The 23,737-nt window shown below is 39.6% G+C and overlaps 1 protein-coding gene across 1 annotated transcript in view; it reads right to left on the reverse strand.

Moving 5' to 3' along the window:
- Positions 1 to 22,268, reverse strand: part of LOC128622153 (potassium/sodium hyperpolarization-activated cyclic nucleotide-gated channel 1) — a 51,833-nt gene extending 29,565 nt beyond the window's left edge. Inside the window, exons 1-2 of the mRNA XM_053648417.1 lie at positions 21,849 to 22,268; positions 5,346 to 5,564 (exon numbers count right to left, since the gene is read on the reverse strand). Coding sequence (XP_053504392.1) covers positions 5,346 to 5,564; positions 21,849 to 22,001 — 372 coding nt within the window. The 5' untranslated portion in view covers positions 22,002 to 22,268. The remainder of the gene's footprint in view (positions 1 to 5,345; positions 5,565 to 21,848) is intronic.
- Between the last annotated feature and the right edge of the window lie 1,469 nt (positions 22,269 to 23,737).

A 23,737-nucleotide genomic window follows, 5' to 3' on the forward strand; every position in this document is an offset into this window, starting at 1 on the left:
TGTGAGGTACTTTGCTTCTACACCGTTTCACAATCCCTCACTCAGGTGGAAACGATGGAAAGCTGCTCGTTCCTGGCGGCAATAAAATATGGAAATATTATATATCCTAATTTGCCATGAACGAATATGAAACCAAGCAGAGAAATAAAAAGGTCATGATATGATGTTCGCCCTTTTGAAACTCAGACGCCAGGTTATGGGTTTTAGGAATTCAATTACACTTTCACGGAGGAGTCGAGAAACTTATGTGCAGCTAGTTCAATGTGTTAAAGGACAACTTAACCCAGAAACACGTGAAATATGTTTATATTAAAATGTTTGTGATGTGACTAGTGATTCTGACGTTAGTTTATTTTTTTGGTGCTGTATTTTGGTTATTTCTGGGAGAAGTTAGTGTTTTTGTTCCACCTAATTCTGTCCGAAGCCCCTTTTGTGTCTTGCGAGTTGGATCGGCTAAAAGAGTCGGTTCAAAGAGTCGACTCTTTTGCGAACGACACATCAGATCGCCAGCAACGTTAATTAAAGTCATCCGAAATTAATATGGTCTTATTTTATCTTCCAAATTCTGTCCAAGCTCATTTTGTTTCTAGTGAGTCGACTACTGATGTTCACCAAAACCACTGGCTCAAAGCGTCGACTCTTTTGCGAATGACACGATCACTAGCAATCAAATCGCCCAAACACCATTAATTAAAGTTATATGAACTAACTGTAGTCTGATTTTATTTTTCAATTTCTGTCTAAGCTCATTTTGTTTCTAGTGAGTCAACCCCTGATGTTCACCAAAACAGCTGGCTCAAAGAGTCGACTCTTTTGCGAACAACACGATCACTAGCGATCAGATCACCAAGCACCAATAACTGAAGTGATCTGAAATGAATATAGTCTGATTTTATTTTTCTAATTCTGTCCATGCTCATTTTGCTTGCTGAGTCTGCTCCCGACGTTCACCTCAAAGAGTCAGCTCAAAGAGTCGACTCTTTTGCAAATGACACATCACTAGTGTTTAGATCGTCAAGCACCACTGGTTAAAATGATCTGAATTTAATATAAACTGATTATATTGTCCTAATTTGGGCTGAGATTCTTTTGTTTCTTGTGAGTCGGCTCCTGACATTCTTCAAGAAGAGTCGGCTCAAAGAGTCGACTCCTTTGTGAACAACACATCTCTAGTGATCAGCTGGCTGAGCTCCATTAGCTCCTTCTCTTTCTTGGAACTGAATGAGACATCAAGTACTGTAATGTGTGTGTAAAGTAAATATACCATTTCCATGTGAGGTGATCTAGTTTGACACGAACGTACTCAGGCTGCACATGCCCATCTGATCTTTATCTGATCTCTGATTCATGTCTGATCCAGACATGAAGTGGTTTGAAGTGAATAGCTCATTCGATCCGAGCTCTATATGCAGATTTGATCTGAATGTTCTATAGATTTCTGTAGATTTGGATCGAAATGCTCTCCACATGCAGATCTCATCTTTAAGGCCCTGGTTTGGTCTGATCCAGGTTGATCTGAGCAGGAATTTGCCTGTCTTACATGGCACTTGTTCCCTACTTTGTCTCTTGTGGGCGTGGCCTGTCCAGCATCCAGCAATTTTTTGTTTTTTTTAGTTCCAATGAGAAAAGGTAGTAGCTACAGTATACACACCGTCTAAAGCTAAATAGTGAAACGCAAATTAAATAACACACTAATCAGTGTGAAAATCCGTCATGTGATTTACATTAGATTAGATTAGCAAAGAATTGAGAACGTTAAATTAAATGTCATTTGCTGCAGAAATTTTGCTTGTTGTAAGTAATTCTCTCTCTTTCTCTCTCACATTACATCTGCCAAAGCCCTGAGCATCAGAGATAAATCTAATGTCTCTGTGATCAGACGTCGTCTAATATCCATTCACTCAGCGAGCAGGAAACGGTAACGGTGACATTGTGAGCGCTAATGAAAGTGCAGGCTGTGTGTGTGTGTGTGTGTGTTCACTGTTCACTTGTATTGACCACACTCTGTTCCTACAGCACCAGGACATCGTGTTTAAAACCCAAGATAAAAGCTAATGCAGGAGCCGGTGGACGGGATGTAAATGAATAAAAAGCCTGCCTCGTCATTGTCAAGGTGACCTGAGTGATGTGTGTGTGTGTGTGTGTGTGTGTGTGTGTGTGTGTGTGTGTACGTGCGAGCGTGTGTGCATTTCTTTTCTTCAGATAAGACTCTGTGCTGAGAACGACAGGTAAATTGATGGTGTTTCGCATGAAGCTTCCCGCCTTAAGGACGGACGAGAGAATCTCATTAGTTTGAGGAACTTGGAGCTCGGCCGGTCTAAAAAGCTTTTCCTAGTCTATAATGCATAAAGCTTTAAGTGTATAAATCCTTCATGACTAATTAGCGTCTCGTTGTGTATTAACAGTGGAGTCTGATCCGAATGATGACCGTCAACGTTAATCGTCGTGGACGTTTAGTGGACTTTTGGACAGTAATGTAAATCCAGCCCTTCTTGACATGTGGAAACAATACAAAATCCTCAGGAACGTCGACTTTTACCTCAGATACGCCGGTAGGGGACAGAGGAAAGACTCGGTATGACTGCGATTACACTGTAATTGCACTTATCATCGTCCATAAACCAGACGTCAACGCCAGATTGGCGTGAACTCAAATAAATACAGAAGAGTCGGTTGTAATCAGCTATAACACTACATACGGACATGTTCCAATCTTCTTACACCACAGCAACCTGTCAACGATTTACAGTTTTTAAAAATCTATTAATGAATGACATACTTTTTACCCATTTATAGTTACATTTAATGTCAGAAATGAGTACCCGTTCTTCTGACCAATGACAATCCAGTGACGATGTGGTGTACCTTTTGCTACTGAACTCGTTTGAACTCTCTTGTTAGGCAGCTTGGCTAAATAAAGAATATGTCCACTTGATATCCTCCCATTTGCGTGTAATGCTATTAACCGTAGGACGCTCTGCCTGATGCTGTAATGATCCGTGTACATTAAACCCAAACCCCAACAAACCCCACAGAGAGTCTGACGTGTTAAGCCTCTGCACCTCTGGGACAAACGAGCATGATCTCTCAGAGCCTGTGAGCGTGCCGGGTTTATTAAAAGCCTTCCGAGAAAAAAAAAAGCATATATAAAATGACGCAAGAGCCCGAGATGCCACCGAGACAAGAGATAATCTACCCATCCCTATGCGCTTTCTCTTCCTTTCTATTGTTTTCTGCTACGTGCTGTCAAATCTCCTTTCTCTTTCTTTCGCTTTCTCTAAGGGTTTCTCTTATACCCACAGACGACAGCTCATTTACTGGAGATAAATTCAGTGCACTTAAGAACGTGGAGCAATCACGGTAAGAGTATTGCAGCCACGATTCGGCTTAGAAACAAACAGCGAGGGCGAGAACCACGAACACAGGGGTCAGGAAAAGGTCACATGGTATAAATATGCACACCAGAAGCATTCAGGCTTGTTTAAGCTAGCTACTTAACGTACGCAACCGACATGGAGCCGAAAACAAAGCACTGCGGAAAGTAGTCTTCGTCCTGTATTGCATATTAACTTGCAGTTGTAAGGTGAAACATCACAACTGCGAGACAACGATATTTTCTCATATGTGCCAGAAACAGGCTTTCATACAGCAGACAGCAGCTCAGAAAAGAGAACGTTTGCACAGACTTTCATAGACGTTTCATTTTATTTTATTTTATTTATTTTTTAAAAACACCATGATGAAAACAAAACAGATAAAGACAGCTGGACAAAGTGAGCATTTATTCACCACCTCGAGTCCAAAACAGACGTCTCTTCCATTCAGAGTCTTAGCCAAAAGTGTTAAAGCACTTAAGTGCCGCTACGAAGCAAAACATAACCAGATCGTCTTATTTACAGACGTAAACTAATCGCTAATGGTTAAGTATTAAAAGTTTCCTGATGTCGCCGTTCAGTCACGCTCATCACTTATCCAGACCTTTGTAAACGAGGAATTTTTAAGAAACCGGACCTTCACAAATTTTGACGGCGATAAATTATTTTTAATAAACAGACCTTTCATGAATTTGTTCATATTTGTTTAAGAAATGTAAAAAGGAAAGGAGAAAGTCCGTGAAGTCTAATCTCAGATGTTACTGAAGTGAACTTTGCGTCGTTTGAGGGAGCGTTGCAGTGTTTTGTCCGTTTCTGGGTGTTTTTGAAAGTTATGTACGGAGCACAGGTCATGTTTTTTTTGCCTAATAGTTCTGACACACAAAATATTCCATACGCAGTCATTTAATTTGCATATACATGTATGTGTATTTCTTATCACCACCTACTTAGATGTATAAATACACCTCTCTTCACTGTGCATGTGCATGTATATATGTGTGTGTGTGTGTGTGTGTGTGTGTGTGTGTGTTCAGCTTCCCACTGTTTCTTGTCTTTCAGATGTCTGATTTTTTTGCATGTTTAATGAAGCTGTTAAACACTCTGCGTTATCCGTTACCATGCCAACAGGTCTCTGAGCTGATCAATATGTTCTATACGTTCCAAAGCCTGTCTGTCGGTCTGTCTGTCGGTCTGTCAGTCTGTCTGCCTGCCTGTCTGGACATGTTTAACACTGTACTGAACAGTTTTGCCCTGAGGCTACAGAAAAGATCTTACTGTACAGATTTCAAAAGGCACATGACAGACAGACAGACAGACAGTTAGTTATTTAGATAAAGAAACAGATAGAAAAATACAGACAGACAGAGACAGACAGACCGATATATAGGTAGTGAGAAAAAAGACAGATAGATTGAAAGGCAAAAAAGAGAGACAGACAGATACACAGGCAGAGACAGACAGTTAAAAAAGAAATGACAGATGAACAGAAAAAGAAAAGAGCGACAGAGAGACAGAATTAAATACAAAGAGAGACTGAAAAATGGTCAGACAGACAGACAGACAGTTAGAGATAGAGAGACAGAAAAAGACACACAGATAACAGAAAAGGAGTCATGCACACAGACAGATAAAAAGACAGACAGGAAGACAGACAGACAGGCAGATAGGACAAAGAAAGACACAGAAAATAAGACAGAAAGAGAGACAGAAAAGAGACAGACAGGCACACAGAGAAGTAAGCAGGCAGACAGACTAGATCTATATAGACAGACACTCAGACAGATAGACAGAAAGACAGACAGTTGGGTCAGGTTTTGGGGCTCTGTTTCCCTCAGTATATAAAGTAAATGAAAAGGCATTTTAAAGCAACTGTTTTGTTAATAATAATAGAGATGGCCTGGGTCACATGACTTCTGCTGTAGAGCATGAGGAGAACAGAGTGAAAGTGTAAAGTGGAGAAAGTTTTCTTACCTTCTCTTGGTACTGTCTGCGCGAGGAGTCGAGCGACTGGATGAGTGCCGTAGCGTGGCCCACGAACATGGCGTAACACGTCGCTCCCACGATCATGCTGAGCATCGTGATCCACAGATCGGACATGCTGACCGGCGCTCGGGCTCCGTAACCGATACACAGCATGTGACTCATGGCCTTGAAGAGAGCGTATGAGTACTGCTTCCCCCAGGAGTCGTTCTGAGAGAGACAGAGAGAGAGAGAGAGAGAAAGATAGGAAAAAGGGGATAGGAATGGATGATAGTTAGAAAATAGGGGTGGAAGGAGATAAGATGCAAGGAATTAGGAATTAGGAATTAGAAGAATAAAAGGTGGGAAATGAACCACATATGGTGGAATGGCACAAAGGGAAAGAAAGAAGAGAAAAAAAGATGAAGCAAATGAAAAATAAGTGAGCAGTAAGAGAAAGGTTGGTGGGGAGGGTTGAGAGAGAGAGAGAAAGAGAGGAGAGAGAGAGATGGGTGTAGAAGAGTTATTGGGCACTAGCTTGCAGTCAGAGTGGTGAAGAACGACTGATTCTCCATAAAGCACAATGCCGAAATGCCCTTCATGCCTAGCGCTTTCTCTTTATCTCTTTCCTTACTGCATTTGTCTTTCTTTCATCTCTTTCTTGTTCATCTTCCATTTCTCACATTTTTTTCTGCTGGTGAAAGAGTTCAACCTTTAATCTCCTTCTTACACTCTTTCAGTTCAATTCAATGCAGTTCATCTCAGAATATCTCTGTGGACGTGATATTATTCATCTACAGTATTACCAAAGCGTTTAAATCTGTCTAATAAATAAATAATTTAAGACGACTAAACACATTTACATTCACACACATGGATAAACACCTGTAATATTCAAATATCAGTATTTTCCCTCAACCATCAATATTCTGCATCGAAACACCAACATTCATCATCAAACTCCAACATGCGCCATCAAACTCCAACATGCACCATCAAACTCCAACATGCGCCATCAAACACCAACATTCATCCTCAAACTCCAACATTCATCATCAAACACCAACATTCATCATCAAACACCAACATTCATCATCAAACACCAACTTTCACCATCAAACACCAACATTCATCATCAAACATCAACATTCGCCATCAAACACCAAAATTCATCATCAAACACCAACTTTCACCATCATACACCAACTTTCACCATCAAACACCAACATTCATCATCAAACACCAACATTCATCATCAAACATCAATATTTGCCATCAAACACGAACATTCATCATCAAACTCCAATATACACCATCAAACACCAACATTCATCATCAAACACCAACATTCATCATCAAACATCAATATTTGCCATCAAACACCAACATTCATCATCAAACTCCAATATACACCATCAAACACCAACATTCATCATCAAACACCAACATTCATCATCAAACTCCAACATTCATCATCAAACACCAACATTCATCATCGAACATCAACATTCATCATCAAACATCAACATTCATCATCAAACACCAACATTCATCATCGAACATCAACATTCATCATCAAACACCAACTTTCACCATCAAACATCAACATTCATCATCAAACACCAACATTCGGCATCAAACATCAATATTCGCCATCAAACATCAACGTTCACCATCAAACATCAATATTCGCCATCAAACACCAACATTCACCATCAAACACCAATATTCGCCATCAAACACCAACACTCAACATCAAATACCAATGTTAATCATCAAACTCCAACATTCACCATCAGATAACAACAAACCCAGATAATGGGTAGGTTTGTTGTGCCACAGTTTGATTTTTGTTAAGTTTCTATGATGTTCTAGAACTGTTCTTTTGGCTTATCAGTTCTTATACATAATTATAACACATAAAGCACACAAAATTGCAATGTTAGGGTGTTGGTGTGGGTTGGAGGATGTTGGTGTTTGTTGGCTTTTGAGGGAATTTTTACTTGTGTTTAAGCTACTTAAGGTAATAAAACGTTGGCTAATATTGAAATGTGGTGGTGAGAATTTTGGTGGATATCTGATGTTTGATGGGAAATATTCATGCTGTTCAAAAATGGTGTTTAATGGAAAAGATTTGTTTTAGCTGATTTTGGATTTTGATGGTGGAACTTCGTGTTTAATGGTGAAGGCTGGTGTTTGATGGAAAATGGTTGTGTTTGAGTATGTTGGTGTTTGATTGTAAAGGTTCATGTTTTATGCAGAATATTTTGAGTATGTTGGTGTTTGATGGTGAACGTTAGTGTTTGATGGAAAATAGTTGTGTTTGAGTATGTTGCTGTTTGGTGATGAAGGTTGGTGCTTGATCAAGAATGCTTGTGTTTAATAGGAATTTTGGGGTTTAATGTCTAATGCCTGTTGATACATTTTGTCATTGTTGTTTGAAAATGTTGGTGTTGGATGGTGAATACAGGGGTCTGATGGTCAGTATTGGTGTTTAATAGTGAATTCTGCTGCATGTCCATGTCACTGGTGTTTCTTGGTGTCTGATGGAGAATTCTGGTATAGACTGGTGTTTGTTGATATATATGAGACATGTTACAGCAGGCTTTAAAATACAGTAGTAGGCTTTCACTTTGGGAAAAACATCTATAAATCTGCTGATAATATTTTCCAACATTACAGTGTTTTTGTTTTCTTTTGTATTTTGTGATTACTTAGCATTGCTGATGGGAAGCGAATTCCACCTGGACGTCTTCTAGTGCACTTCACTCAGGAACATGGTGCTGACAAACTAAAAGAAGCATCAAATTATTTCTGGATGGCCCCAATTCCCTGCTCCCTCTCTCTCTCTCTCTCTCTCTCTCTCTATGTGTGTGTGTTCTCATCAGAGTGTTCTCAGCAGACGGATGTGATAACTTTTCGGTAATGTACCAGCTCTGTAGTCGGTCCCGAGTTGCTGACTGCTCACATTTCATTCCATTCCCTCTGAGACACCGAAGTGCTGAGAAGAAAACTCAGCTCCAAAAACTCCTTAAATCCGCACGAAACGTCTAGCGCAACACTGCAGAAATCGCAACCCCTCTCCTGCTTCCACGGTGTGGGCGTGTCCACCTGCGTCCTTTTTTTTTACGCCTGTTTTTATGGCTAAATGAAGAGCTTTGAGTCTCTCGTTGATGTAATCCAGGATCTAATCTCCAGGATCTGATATCTAATCTCCATGCTGATTTTACCAGACAGGTTTAAAGACTGATGTGTTAGCTGCTCCACAGCAGAAAGATACTGTAGAAGCTCCACGTTGTGCTTGGACTTGAATTACATGAACAGCTGTGCATATTAAAAATACTGTTCACCATTTATATTGGTGTTTATTCTCACCTTCATCCTTCCTGTTAATGGAAATCAGTGTGTTATGCATTACGTGGAAACACTGTTTTTTTGATTTTGTTTAGGTCTGAATTTTTCTTAAACGCAATCACGCCCCTGCAAAGCCATCTTTCAGTTCCTCACTTTTCCATAATGCTCCCTATACCCACACACACACACACACACACACACACACAAAAACACTACACACACTTTTCCTGCATCCGAAACACTGTTTGTGATTAATAACAGATTGGATTTTAATTATTGTGTGTCTGTGCGCGCCAGAGAGCTTCGCCTGAACAAAACACACACCTCGGTAATTAATGGAGGAAATCCGCAGCCCGGGCCCAGAGGAAAACACTGCAGGTCTTCCTACTGACAGCCTGATGTCGAATAGTTTAGTAATAATGTGTTATTACTACCCACAGAGGTAGCGGAAACATACCTAGCCTGCTGTTCAGGCGTGTGTGATAGCATGTGAAATGTCTTGAAGGTGGATGTCAATTTTAACAGCGATGACGGATTACTACAGAAACATGAATGATTTATCAGATGAGATTTTTTTTTCTTTTTGAATTTACTGTTGTATAGCCAAGATAAACTGAAATATCTTGGGGGGAAAAACAAAAACAATCAACTGCAAGCGGAGCTTAAATAGATCCGAGATCATCCTGGTGATTTTCATGCCTTTTGAACTAGGGAAGGGAATCTCTAAACACCTTCCAATTTCCAATTTTTAAGCATTTTGGGCTGTGATCAGAGTTGGTGAATTATGTCCAAACCTTACATTAATATTTATGCATTAAGTCGATTTTCTGGGCTCTATATTCAGATTATTATAATCACCTGTGTGTAGGTCATACCTCGGGCATTGGCAGATTATTCTTGAGTAAAAGCGTCTGAGGCTGGGTTTTTCAATAGTGTGTGTGAGGAAGAAATGCACCCAGGATGGGATGCCAGTCCATGGCGTTTGGATGTCGGAAATTTGGAAATGCAGAAAGAAGTTTAGAAGAAAGTTTAGAAAGAAGGAAGTTTGGAGGCAAGTAGTAAGGAAGGACGTTTGGAGGAAGGAGGCTTGGAGGGAAAAGGTAAGGAAGGAAATTTGCAAGGAAAGAAGGATGTTTGGAAGGTGGGAAGAAAGGAAGGAACCATGGAGGAAGAAATTTTGCAAGTTTGTATGAAGGAAGTTTGCAAAGAAGAAAGTTTAGATGTTTAGAAGGCGGTTTGGAAGGAAGGAAGTTTGAGAGTTTGCAAGGATGGGAGGTTTGGAGGAAAGTAGTAAGGACGTTTGAAGGGAAAAGGAAGGAAGGAAGAAAGGAAGGAAATGTGGAGAAAGAAATTTTGCAAGTTTGGATGAAGGAAGTTTGGAAGGAAGAAAGTTTAAACATTTATAATGAAGGATGTTTAGAAGGAGATTTGGAAGGAAGAAGGTTTGAGTGTTTGAGGTGTGGAAGAACATTTGGAAGTTTAGAAGGAAGTTTAGAAGTAAGGAAATTTGGAAGAAATGAAGCTTGGAGGAAAGTAGTAAGGTAGGACATTTGGAAGAAGGAGGGAAGTTTGGAGGAAGGAAGTTTAGAAGTCTTGAAATTTGGAAGGAAAAAAGGATACTTGGAAGGAAGGAAGAAAGGAAATAAATGTGGAGTAAGAAATTTTGCAAAATTGGACATTTAGAAGGAACGATGTTTGGAAGTTTGAGAGTTTAGGTGGTTTGGAAGGAAGTTTGGAAGTGTAGAAGGAAGTTTATAAGTAAGAAAGTTTGGAAGGAATGAAGTTTGGAGGAAAGTAGTAAGGAAGGATGTCAGGAGGAAGGAAGTTCAGAAGTCCTGAAATTTGGAAGGAAAGATGAATGTTTTGAAGGCAGGAAGAAAGGAAGAAACTGTAGAGTAAGAAATTTGCAAGTTTGGATGAAGAAAGTTTGGACGTTTAGAAGGAAGGATTTTGGAAATAAGTAAGTTTGAGAGTTTGCAAGGATGGAGGTTTGGAAGGAAGGATGTTTGGGTGGATAAAAGGAAACAAGTCAGGAAGGAAGGTCCTAACAGAGTGATCACTTCAGTAACTCATGTATCAGTAATACCAGAGTACCAGCTTTGTATAGATTTTCATTTTAGTAGGTCTCGATGTTAGGACAGTATTCAATATTCATACAGATTTTGTTTGCACATTTAGGGTGAGTGCCAGAGAAACTCACTCAAACCACCATTTGACGTATTTGGGCAAAAACACAAGTCATGATTTCTGAGGCTCAGAGATACAACGCTGCGCTACAAGAGATAATAAATAATATTAAATGCTAATTATCTGCTGCAATGCTCCCGTAAATGGGAGTCATGAAATAACTGGTGCTTTAATGGTTAATGCATGTTTATATTTGCCAGGACTAACAGAAAAACATAAAATGACACACACCCACACGCTTACACACATGCACACACACCTGTTTTTTGTGCTCTAATTAGCTGTGAGACAGCACTGTGTTAGCATGTTGCTTAAAATAGCTTTACACACACAAGTCTTTACCTCTTTATTATCACTAATATTCCACGTGCACATCTTCATCTAGCTGACACCTGCACTCGGACACCACTGAGCTAATCAACACGCTTGTCTAGTGCAGTCCGCTAATCATGGCGAATCACTTGAGCACACGAGCCACCCAAAGTCATGCGTCTGATTGCGGAGGAGGAGAAAAACACTTGAATTTTTTTTTATTATTGACGGCTGGCTTGGATTTTAACGGGGAGAGCAGCTGACGCAAGGCCGAGCTCTAAACAAGAGCAGATGATAACGTTACTCCTACTCCCTGACGTCTGGAGTGTTGGGTTTAGCTCAGTGCAGGAGGCGCTGATTCGACGTGACTGGAAGGATGCAGCTGAGACGTAAACTGGTGACACCTGTTATATTTCATATATAAAGCGTTTTTTTTCTGAATTTCTGAGACACTGGGCAGAGAGAAAAGAGTGAATTGGGGAGAGGTGTTAAGGAATCCCTGATTAAATGAACTGTGCAGTTTTGACTAAGAACCTGTAGACATCAGATTCAGGCTGAGAGAGGCATTCTGTATATATATAATACATTTTATAAGAATTATCAAAGAAAGGTAGACTTTAGAAAGATAGACCTACAAACAAATGAAATAACTAATTTTGCCTACACTTACACAGAAAGAAAGGAAAAGAAAAGAAAAGAAAAGAAAGATTAATTTTGCCTACACCTACACAGAAAGAAAGAAAAAAGAAAGAAAGACTCACTTTGCCTACACCTACACAGAAAGAAAGAAAAAAGAAAGAAAAAAAAGAAAGACTCATTTTGCCTATACCTACAAAGAAAAAAAGAAAGAAAGAAATGAAAGACTCATTTTGCCTACACCTACAAAGAAAGCAAAAAAGAAAAAAGAAAGAAAAACAAAAGAAAAAGAAATGAAAGAAAGACTCACTTTGCCTACACCTACAAAGAAAGCAAAAGAAGAAAAAAGAAAGAAAGTAAGGAAGGAAAAAATGAATGAATGAAAGAAAGAAAGAAAGAAAGAATGACTTCCTGAGCCATGGCATGTAATGATGCTACTTAGCTAGCTAAAGTTACCTCAGGAGGTAATTGTTAGCGAGCTAACTTATCTAACTATCTGCAGTTACAAAAGTCAGAAAACATCCATATTAGGCATTGTATGTTACTGAATAAGCAAATATCTCTATTTTCATCTATTTATTCTTTTCTAGATTCAGACTTTAACACACTGTTTAGATACGACAGAATTCTCTAAAACTAAATCTTCTGTAGCTGTTACCATCACAGTGATTTATTTGCCTTTTGTTCTAATTCTTGTTGGAAAACTAATCAGCTAACCCCTGAGTAAACTGGTGTATGAGGTGCTCCAACTGTTTTTGCCTCAATTCAGGGATTAAAACGGAGTAAGTTGAGAACACAAAAACAAATTTAAAAAACACACACAGAGAACCATGCAGTGTTTTACACGCAGAACCCGACATTAACTCGATGGGCTCTCTGAGTGTTCAGCCAGTTGGAATCTGTAGTTTTATCATTCGCACTCAGTGTGAGGCGTTAGTGCCAGAAAAATAACACATTCAGTGTATAATGAGTGTGTTCACGCTCTCGGTGTGAGAGAATAGGGGAACCATGCTGTACTCCAACCCTGCATTCACGCTAGCAAGCTACAAGTTGCTCATGTCACTGCTACTGTTGGTATGTGTGGGTGTGGGTGTGGCTTGCCCCCCCCCCCCCCCCCCCCCCCGATGAAATGTATTTTATAGGTTTATATTATCATGCCATTGTGTGTCCAAATGCACAGTACACCAAGTTAGCAGGGCACTAGGACCTGGGGGAAGGCTTCCACTGCGCTGAACAAGCACAGCAGTAGTACAGAGATTTAGCTACAATGTGAATCTGAGGTAAATTATAGTCAACACAGCTAGCTATTGACTTTTTAACCAGTCTCGACCAGTTAAAAAGTAACTTTAGATTTGTGCAAGTTAAAGAAAAAGGGGATAAGCTAACCAGTATAACACTATCAATAGCTAGCTGATGTTTTTGTTGTTTTCTTATCACATTTAATGCTGTGGAACGTCTGCAAGACAAGTTAGCTCCTGTTCTCACTTATGTTATAGCAGCTATAAACAGTCTCTCTCTTTTTTCTCTCTTGTGAAGTTAATAAGACAGAAAGAAAAAAATAAAACCGCAGCTTATCATGTTACCAAGAAACCACGATGTGTAAAAAGTTATGTTAAAAAACTTTAAAGTCCCCATGAAATCAAATGGACGTTTTGTGGCTTTTTGTATGAATATGTCAGCCGAAACGTTGTCTATAAGCTAGTGCTCTCCAAAACAATGTCAAAATTCGCATTCAGAAGATATACACGTTCAAAATGTGGAGTCTCTCTCTACCAGAGATACGGATCGAGAATTTTGATGACATCATTTTGCACTTCAGCTTCTCGTCAGATTTTCTGTCCAATTAAATGCTCTCTAGAATCTGACGTCAACACATTGAATGACACTAATGTTAATGTTTTCTCTCTCTGCTGAAGTAAATAAGGAACCACAAAGTGTAAACTGTCCTGAAGATGACGCTAAAGTTGATGCGCTGACATTGGAGGAAGGAAGGAAGGAAGGAAGGAAGGAAGAAAGACAACTCTCTTCCTAAGCCTTGACATATGTTGATGCTACTGAGCTAGCTAAAGTTACCACAGGAGGTTATTATTAGCAAGCTAGCTTATCTAACTGGACATTCTTTCCTTAAACATTAAATTCAGCACCATCTTTGTAACAAATGATTTCAAAACGTTTGAAACTTTGAGGCTTTAAAAAAATCACCTTTCTTTGAGTATATTTTACATTTTTCACTCTTTCTGTCTTTATTTGTTTTTTTCAGGTTGGACTAATAAGCTTTTATCTGACAATTATCAGATTTTTTTTGATCCTCAAAAAGCTCAAAGCACATCCTTTACTTTCTTACTTTCATGCCATATTTTGTATTATTAATAATAATAAAAAAAATTATAATACACTGGATAACTCAACAGTTGGGTCATTTTTACCCCAATAGGCTGGGTAGAGAAACAAACCCACTGCACCGAGTTAAAACTACGCCAGTGTTGGGAAGGTGTTATACCCCTGAGGTGTAACTTTCATGTGTGCTAATTCTTATTAGGCTAAACATTAGCATTAGCCCCTTGAGGATTAGCACCTGGTGTGTTATCATGGTGTGATGATTAAGCAGCAGTACACAGCATTCCTCTCTGTCTCTCACACTCTCTCTCTCACTCTCACATGCTCTCTCTCACATGTTCTCTCTCACACACTCTCTCTCTCACACACTCTCTCTCTGACTATCACTCTCTCTCTCACTGTCACTCTCTCTCTCACACTCTCGCTCTCTCTCACTATCACTCTCTCACTCTACATTAGTCCTGTGGGAATGTTCTTTATACCACAGTACGACTACACCAATACGCCTCACACCAGAAATGATTCGCCTCATGCGCACACGTGACAAGCAAAACAAATTCCGCACTGGAGTGTTGTAGTTAGGAAGAAAGCTAGCTGATATTTATTTTACTATTATTTTGAATTTGTCAGGTCAGAATTACACAGATCAGGGCTTGAAATGCAGATAAGAAATATATTTACAAAAATGTATGCAGGATAAATAGAAAAAACACTTTTTGTTGGTTTATGTGTTTCATTTGTTCGACATAAGCACTACTATTCTCATTTTTTGACAGATTTGATATCTGATAAATATCAATAATATTGTACAGTGCTGTATAATTAAGCCTAGGTAAGAGTTCTATAGTTGATTGAAATGCTGCAAACATTTTTTAAATAAATAGTTTTGGTAACTAATAAATTAATCTTAAAAATAAATAAATAAATAAATAAACAAACAAACAAACAAACAAACATTAGATTAAATGATTATCATAATAATTCTTAGTTGCAGATGTAGATGTGACTATTTTTTTTTTTTAATTGGTATTTCCAAAATGTAAATGTGACCTACATTATAGTTGCAGTTGCTGGTTTAAAATGTTCATGGTTTATTTATACTCTTTTTCAGGAAGGAAGACCCAGACATTCCTGTTGCCCCACATTCCCCAGCACCACCATCACCAGCAACTCTTCTGGCTTCTGGCAACTCTTCACTTCCTTTAATAATTCATGGCATCCATAACGGCCACTGACCCGGACAGCGCTCCCAGACAAATTTACAATCCCCCAGATTTACAAATTAGCCAGAAAAGGGAAAGGCATGGATTAAGTATAAGGAAAACTTGAATTTGTGGCAGGATCCAATGGTATGATGACGAAGAAGAGATCCAGTGACATGACAACTCCGGCTAAAGAAGGATACAGTGGGATGACAACTCCAGCAATGAAGACATCCAATGAGAGGAGAATGTCAGCCAAGGAGAGTTCCACTGAAGGAGGATCCAATTGGATGTTGACTCCAGCTAAGAGATTCAGTGAGAGAGCAACTCCAGCCAAGGAGAAATCCAGCGTGACGGCAATGTCAGCTGAAGAGGGATTCTGTAGCTTAACGGCTCTAGCTGAGGAGGGATCCAGATGGATGACACCTCAAGCAAAGTAGAAATCAAGTAAGAGGTCAGCCTCATCAAGGAAGAAATCCAGTGAGAGGAAAAGTCCAGCTAAGAAGAGAGAAAGCTGGTGAGCAGATGAGATGGGATTCATTGGAACAACAACTCCAAGTCAGGAGGGATCTAGTTAAAAACCACTCCATCTGAAGAGAGATCCTGTGGGATGCCAACTTCAGCCACAAAAAGATCCAGCAAATGAACAACACCATCTGAGGAGGAATCCAGTGAACCAACAAGTCCAGCTGAGGAGGTGTAAGGCAGATGTAAAATTTAAACGCTCTTTGTTTATTGGTGGAGTGATTTCTCAGATCAAGTGACCAGAACAATGGTCGCCTCATAAAATCAGTAGCCCTGTCACAATTCATGACTTACAGCCATCAATTCAAAGCTGTATGGACCAATTCCAGAGTGAAAATGGTTCCAGCAGTCAGTCTGACCAGCAGAATCTCATTTCACGTCTCTCTGAGCACATTAGACAGAGATTAACATAGGTACTTGACGCTTTTTGCTCTCGTTATGCCGCTAATCTGCATTATGAGTAAACTCAGACGACCTGACTGAACTCCGTGCCTCATTAATAGCCCCCTGACGACCCATTATAGACCCCACACCATCTCACACAGGCAAGACGTGGATTGTTCCTCAGCAGGACCACAAACCCCCACCCGGTCCGGCAATAAAAGCTGAGCTCGGCTCGTTCCGCACTTATTCATCTGCATCGATTTTATTTTTTCAGGGCAAAACATCTAAGTGCGCAAGACTGCCATTGATCCGACCGTCGGACAGAAAAACATTCCACCAGCTACCTGTAAAGACAAATGAGTAATGAGGACAAGAAAACAGATTATTTTCGTCACCGCTGCGCCGTTGTTGCCTTGTTTGTCAGGAATTTTTTTTTTTGGTATTTGCTTTAACAAATCCTAAGAGGATTTGCAGCAAAAGAGCAGTACATGCGATTGTGCTCTACTGGGTTGAGAGGAAGAAGAGGAGCTCATTCAGAAACAACTCTCTTATTGAGACTTTTGTTGTTGTTGTTTTTTTTTTTTTTTTAAACTATCATTTTCACTGCTTTGTGGTGGGTGCTGGCGCTTGAGTATATATAAAGCACACTTTTCAAACCAGTGAACATCTGTACTCAATAACATTGTTTTAGTTCATGTTTGAAACAATATGCTAATTTAGACCCTGGGATAGGCTTGGATAAGCGGTATAGAAAATGGCTGGCTGGATGGATGGATGCTAATTTAGAATACACAGTAGCTAATGCATTTCAATACATCACGACCAAACCTGTTAACTATTGTAGCCAAACCATGAACAATGGGTTCACACGGGAATGGCGTTTTTTCCTCAAATATTCATAAACGTTGACTCATCTGTCGTACATACTTATTCAACTAGTGTTCGATCAATATTCAGGTGATAAACTCGGTCAGTATTCAGTTCAGTCTTCTTCTCTCTCTTCTATTCTATTCATTTGAAAATATTCATGAACCTAATGCTGTTTCGATTAAAAACCAAACCCACCACAGAGCGTTAAATTATTTGAGATGCGAGACATTCTTACAGCTTACTTTTTTAATGTTCTGCAGTCATATCAAGCATCATACCGTCCAGAGATCCTTTCTAAAAGTCTCCAGGAAGCTGGGATTTTGTTAATTTCAAGCCTTAGTCTAAGACAGAGAGAGAAAGAAAGCCAGGCAGAATTAAAACGTCACCCCTGAGGAATCCCTAATGCTGGACATGAAAGGAAAGGTAATGAAATCGCTTTTATCTTTTGTACAGATACAGACTTTCATGATTTTGTAACACGCCTCATAATATACACTAGTAGAAGGTTTATTACACTGTTTTTTGGTATCAGAGAAGCTTATTAACCAAAAAGGGAGCGGACAACAATATAATTATCAGGGGGTGTGATAAACTGAACAAATCTGTGTCTATATTTTCTGTGTTAGCTTTCCAGGGAAGAATTAGAAGACATTTTGGCTCCAAAACTGCCAAACAAACAATGATGAAAACTGAAGGTCACCCACACAGCTGTACTGAGTTAGGCTCTCTGAGTTAGGGTCTCCATCTTTCCTTCAGATGTTGTCCTGGGAACACTGTACGAGATGTGTAACACACCCATGCACACACACATTCGCACCTAGGCACAATATAACATAGTCAATCCACCCACCTGCATGTTTTTGAGAATTGGAAGGAAACCAGAGAACCCGAGGAGAACATGCCAAACTACATACAGGCAGCAACTTCAGGATCGAACCCTGGAGTTGTGACGTTGCTGTGAACGTCACCGCCATTGCGTCACCGTGACTAGAGCTCTGGCACTTCCTAAATCCTAATTTAATTCCTGACAATAGCGTCTCAAATCAAACGTTAATGTTTTGCACTAAACTGAAACGACAGAAGACCCAGCACTCCGTCATGTCCCTGAACTTGAGTATACATATCACACTCACCAAGTTATGTAACCTAGGATTGGTTGGGGCGTGGAAATAGGCTTGGCAGACATTACACCACACGTCCAGCACAACTGTATAACTGCTTTCATTTATTCATCTTCATTAAGCAGAATATCCTGGTCAGTGTATGGGGTGGATCCAGAACCTGTCCTGGGAATGCTGGGAGCGGGGTGGGAATACAACTTTGATCCAAAGCAATTCAGCAATTGTCATGAAACTACAACAAGCTGATTTTTTTTTTGTTCTTCAATAATCCCACATGGACATAATAAGTAGAACACGCAAAATTCCTCAGGATCTTCCTGGGGTCCCTGGAGTCTCTGTAGCATTACAATCTTTCATAACAGTTGAAGGTTAGCATGATTGCGGTTGCATGCGTAGCGTCTAATCCGGAACCAAATTTGCTCTGAAACGAAGCCTCGTGAACTCAGCGCTAGACTCTAAACCCAATATTCACCACCTGTAATCCGTCACCATTAACCTGAATCGAGCCAGTGCATTTTAACGCTTATAAACACTAATGAGTTTTTAATTACGTCAGGGAACAAACACAGTAAAGCACACGTTCATCTCCAGGCGTAACTGTGTTAACTCTGATGATTCCAGCAGAGCTGAGGAGAGTCTTGGCACACACTGGTCTGAAATCAGTTTTGCGCCGGTTCTCCTGATGAACACGTACACGCTGGTCTTATAGAATACTTACATTTTTCTTGTTCTATGTATGTAGTACTTTCTAGGTAGAACCTTATAACGAAGCGTTTTCTATCAGAAAGAGTTCCGATGCTTTTACACCCTTTGAGAAAATACGTTCTTAAAGGGTTCCTCAAGGGTTCGTTGGATAATTACGGCTGCTTAGCTACCTGAAAGGCTTCTTAGCATCCTACTTTTTGGTACAGAAACACTATTGTAGGGGTCTGCTGCTCTACATAAAACCTTTATTGGTTCCCCTAGAGGGAAAGCCTTCAGGGCTCTAAATTTTCTAAGATTTAACTAGTAGTAACTAGCAGAACTAAAAAGCTGAATTTGGGCTGAATTAGAGAACACGGATCACTTAATAGCCACCAAGATATCGTCAAAAACATAGATCTAGCTAGGGATCCCCCTACATAAAGCTAGCGGTCCCTTTAAATCTAGATAAAAATCCCTCTACATCTAAATAACAATCTCTTTAAATCTAACTAGCAATTACTTTTAATATGGCTAGTGATCCCTTAAATTTACCTGACAATCTCTCCAACTCTAGCTAGCAATCCCTCTACATCTAGCTAGAAATCCTTCTACATCTAGCTAGCAATCCTTCTAATTCTAACTAGCAATCCTTCTACATCTAACTAGCAATCCTTCTACATCTAACTAGCAATCCTTCTACATCTAACTATCAATCCCTCTACATCTAACTAGCAATTCTTCTACATCTACCTAGCAATCCTTCTACATATAACTAGCAATCCCTCTACATCTAGCTAGCAATCCTTCTACAAATAATTAGTAAACCCTCTAGCTAGCTAGAAAATTAACATTCAAGCTAGCAATCCCTCATAATCAAATTTTTTGCTCCATACTAACAAATCAGCAAGGGAAAAGTCCAGACAGACAGCATGTAGAAAAAGGACAGAATGAAATTACAATTTTCCAGGTGAATATGTCAGTTCACTCAGGAGAGAATTTGCTAACATTGGTAAATTTAGCTTGGTTAACTTGAATGAATTTTGGACGCACAAGCCAGAACAAAACTAGCTAGCTTATCAATAAACCGCATCATGTCAAACCACACCAGAACCACCAATAATAAATCAATCGACTATTGAAAAAACGAGGGGATTTTTGCGTGATCCGTATTTGCTAATTTGCTAATCCAGTAGGAGGGACTTAGCTCGTGAGCAAACAGTGTGTTGATCTAGCAATACACAACAGCTACATTTGCACTGAATATGGGTGAAAAGCTGGATGCCGAATTCACAAAGCAGAATAAGATCATTTCATTTTTACTGTTTAGTGATTCTTACTACTGCCATCTTAGCATAAGCTTTGCTCTATGGTGCTTGATATGAGACCCTGGTGTCTAAAAGGCTTTTCTCCACATCACCGTTTTCCCAAAATCCGTCACCAGAGACAGGAAGAGAGAGAGAGAGAGAGCAAGTAAGAAAGAAAACCCGATCTGAATGTGTCGCCTGTACGGTGAATGCCCTAGTGCACTAGCTGACCAATTTGACCTTGAAGATGATGAGCTGAATAATGGAGCTGAGAGGAACTAAAAAGGAGCCTAGCTCGGCTTTTTTAATCAGCCACCGCCTCTTTTTTTTTTCTCTCTCCCCGATGTGATGTGTAATGAGAAATCCCGAACAGCCATCTGCTATCACTGCTGCACTTCCTGTTCCAGTAAAGGTCAAATTTCTAATGTTACATTCAGCTCACATTTTCAAATCTGAAATGGTTTTAACCCTGAAATGCCTGGTAATATTTGCCATTCGTTGCGATCAGATCAGATCAGATCAGACACGCTTTATAGTTTTACACTTATGTGTGTGGCAGCCTGGGAAAACCGATCTCATGGTGAAATATAGACATTTTCTACTATATCAAAAATGCACAGTCACTGTTTAAAAAAAATTCAAATACAGACTTTCAAGAAATAAAAATACTTAATAAAATAAAAATAAATTTCAAGACTGATGTCGTCTTGCTTTTTAACGCATGAACGCCACTTTGATGGCATGACGCCATTTTGCCATAGGATTACGACTTTATTCTTGAAATACTGCAACAGGTTTTCCCAGGCCACCATACAATATATCCTAAAATAACACAGAAAAATCTATTATTTATTTTATACCACAGTGATGCTGAATTGTCGACTCTGATTCGTCAGGAGGAGTTGATTCATTTTCTGTAACCATAGAAAAATGCTCCACAATCTTAAATGTCACTATAAACTGATTCTTTAATTAATAAACATTTTGAGCACAGGTTAATGGTCGTGACTGGGAAGGCAGGTGGTGATACTCTGAAAAGGCGCTTTATTGCCTGTATGTTTTGCTTCGGAAAGTCAAACACTCGTCTACGGGGGTGTGTGTTTACTTTCGTAATTGTTCATGTGCTCAGAACATGACAGCCACGCAACCTAAGTGCTGGCATGGCCGGAAACTGAAACCACGATCTAAATCCCAAACAACTTCCTACAGCAGCCGTATTCTACCCAGGCATTCATTCATCCTCGTCAGGGTAAATGGATCCGGATTCGGATCCGGATCCGGAGTCTATCCCAGGAACTCTAAGTGCAAGGTCAGAACGCACCGATCCACCTCAGGACACACAAATTCATACACTCATTTGATTTACCACCTTTCAGCATGATTTTTGGTTTTGGGGGGAGTGGAGCCAGAGAACCCGGAAGAAACAAACACAAACACGGGAAACTCCAGGATTAGTTCTGACAACGTACGAAGCATTAGCCGAACAAAATATAACAGCATCATCGGCAGTTTTGTCCTAACCTCGCTGTACGCTGTCCCAGAAAGTAGATCGCGATCAAAACAATAAATAAAAGACATAAAAAAGGCTCGAATACTTACAACCATACCGTTTAGTGACACCCAGCAATCCGGAGGAAAGTCCTGGAGCAGAGGGACCAGGAACTGCAGACATCCATCCCAGTGACACAGCAAGAGCATCATCCCAATCAGGTTAAATATTCTTACCACTGCGCTTGCCAGGTCGTACGTCATGTGGAAAATCTGAGAGAGAGACACAGAGAGAGAGACAGAAAGAGAGAGAGAGAGACAGAGTGAGAGAGACACACACACACACAGATACACAGAGAGAGAGAGATAGAGAGAGAGACACAGAGAGAGAGACACACACAGAGAGCGAGAGAGACAGAGAGAGGGACAGAGAGACACACACAGAGAGAGACACACACAGAGAGAGAGAGACAGAGAGAGAGAGACACATACACACAGAGAGAGAGAGAGAGAGAGAGAGAGAGAGAGAGAGAAAAATGATGAGGTCAGCCATTTTATCAAAGAACATCACAGTGAAGGGTTTCACCTGCTTGATTATTCCACAATAATGTACAATATCTATTACATATTTACTTTTTGTCCGTTAGTGTTACTGTAATTCAGTAACGTATTGGTTCCTGACTATAGCTATAGTCCTGATTGTAGTTCCTCTATCAGGCCTGAAAAATACTTATCTGTAGCACCATTCTTAGCAAATTAATGCTATTATTATACTCTATAACGATGTTTAATACCAAAACTAGGACTGTCTCTACAATAATGCTAATTCCTATGAGCCCCTAGGAAATTTGTGTGAAAATACCATAAATGCTAAGTAGCACGTCTAGCGTAAATCCACTAACTAATGAGGCTATTACAACATAGAGTACGTAGTTACCAAGATTATAACATGTACGGCATTTTGCCATATAAGCTGCAAGAATCTTATAGTCCAGAAAATATTACAATATTGAATTTGCATGTTATTAAATACTCTATAACATCTGGGCAGTTGAATAGTTTTATTGAAATTTATTCGCATTTTAAAGTATTTTGATGTTATGAAGCTTATTGACGTCTCACGACATGTGAGATCTTATATGAAGATCTTAGTGCTGCTTGGTAGACAATAAATAGTGGAAAACTGTCATTTTTACTAATCAGATAAATTACGTTAAGCCCGGTTTGTATTACTGAGAATAAATAGCTACCAAGCTGGTTATACATTTGTGTTACATTAGCTAGCTAACATACATAGCTAGCTAAGGTAACGTAACATAACGTTAACAAATCAAATATGGAACCAGCAGGTTATTCCTGTAATAAGTAATAGTAGTACATCAAGACATCTAGAATAATGAGGTGTTTTCACCAGTTATGGAGGACAATTTCATATAAATTCCCGCGAAAAAAGCTCAAAAGTGCTCAACCAGTCCCACAAAAGGACTAGAAAGGAAAATAAGCTACGTAATAAGTTATACAGTTAATTCATAATGTATGTTTTAAAAATCTGACAGAATCATGCAAATGTACATGTTCAGATTAATGTTAAGGACATGTATTGCTTTATTAACAACAAAAATACAGGTGTGTTTTTAGTTTTTTTCCTCCATCCATTTGACCTTTTTGTGCTGACTAATTCACGTTCCAAGCACATCGTAGGAGGAAAGTGTTTCTGAGAAACATGACACAGCATGTGTGGGGGCTGACATCTAACTGCACACATCGGTCACCAGCAACGGCATCGACGTATATCTAAAATACGTGTAATACACAGTGAACGTGTCGAATATTCCCGAGGAAAACACTGGCTCGAGTCGGTGACTCGACTCCACATGGGCAGGTTAGCAGGATTTCCGTCTCATCGATTGCAGCTCGAGTCTTTGTTTTCCAAACGTTGTTTGTTTGGAAATCCGGTCTGAAGTGTATTAGCTTAGCTCATACAAGTCCAAGTTCAGTCA

Source organism: Ictalurus furcatus, chromosome 18 (assembly GCF_023375685.1).
Source record: "Ictalurus furcatus strain D&B chromosome 18, Billie_1.0, whole genome shotgun sequence".
NCBI classification, from domain to species: Eukaryota; Metazoa; Chordata; class Actinopteri; order Siluriformes; family Ictaluridae; genus Ictalurus; species Ictalurus furcatus.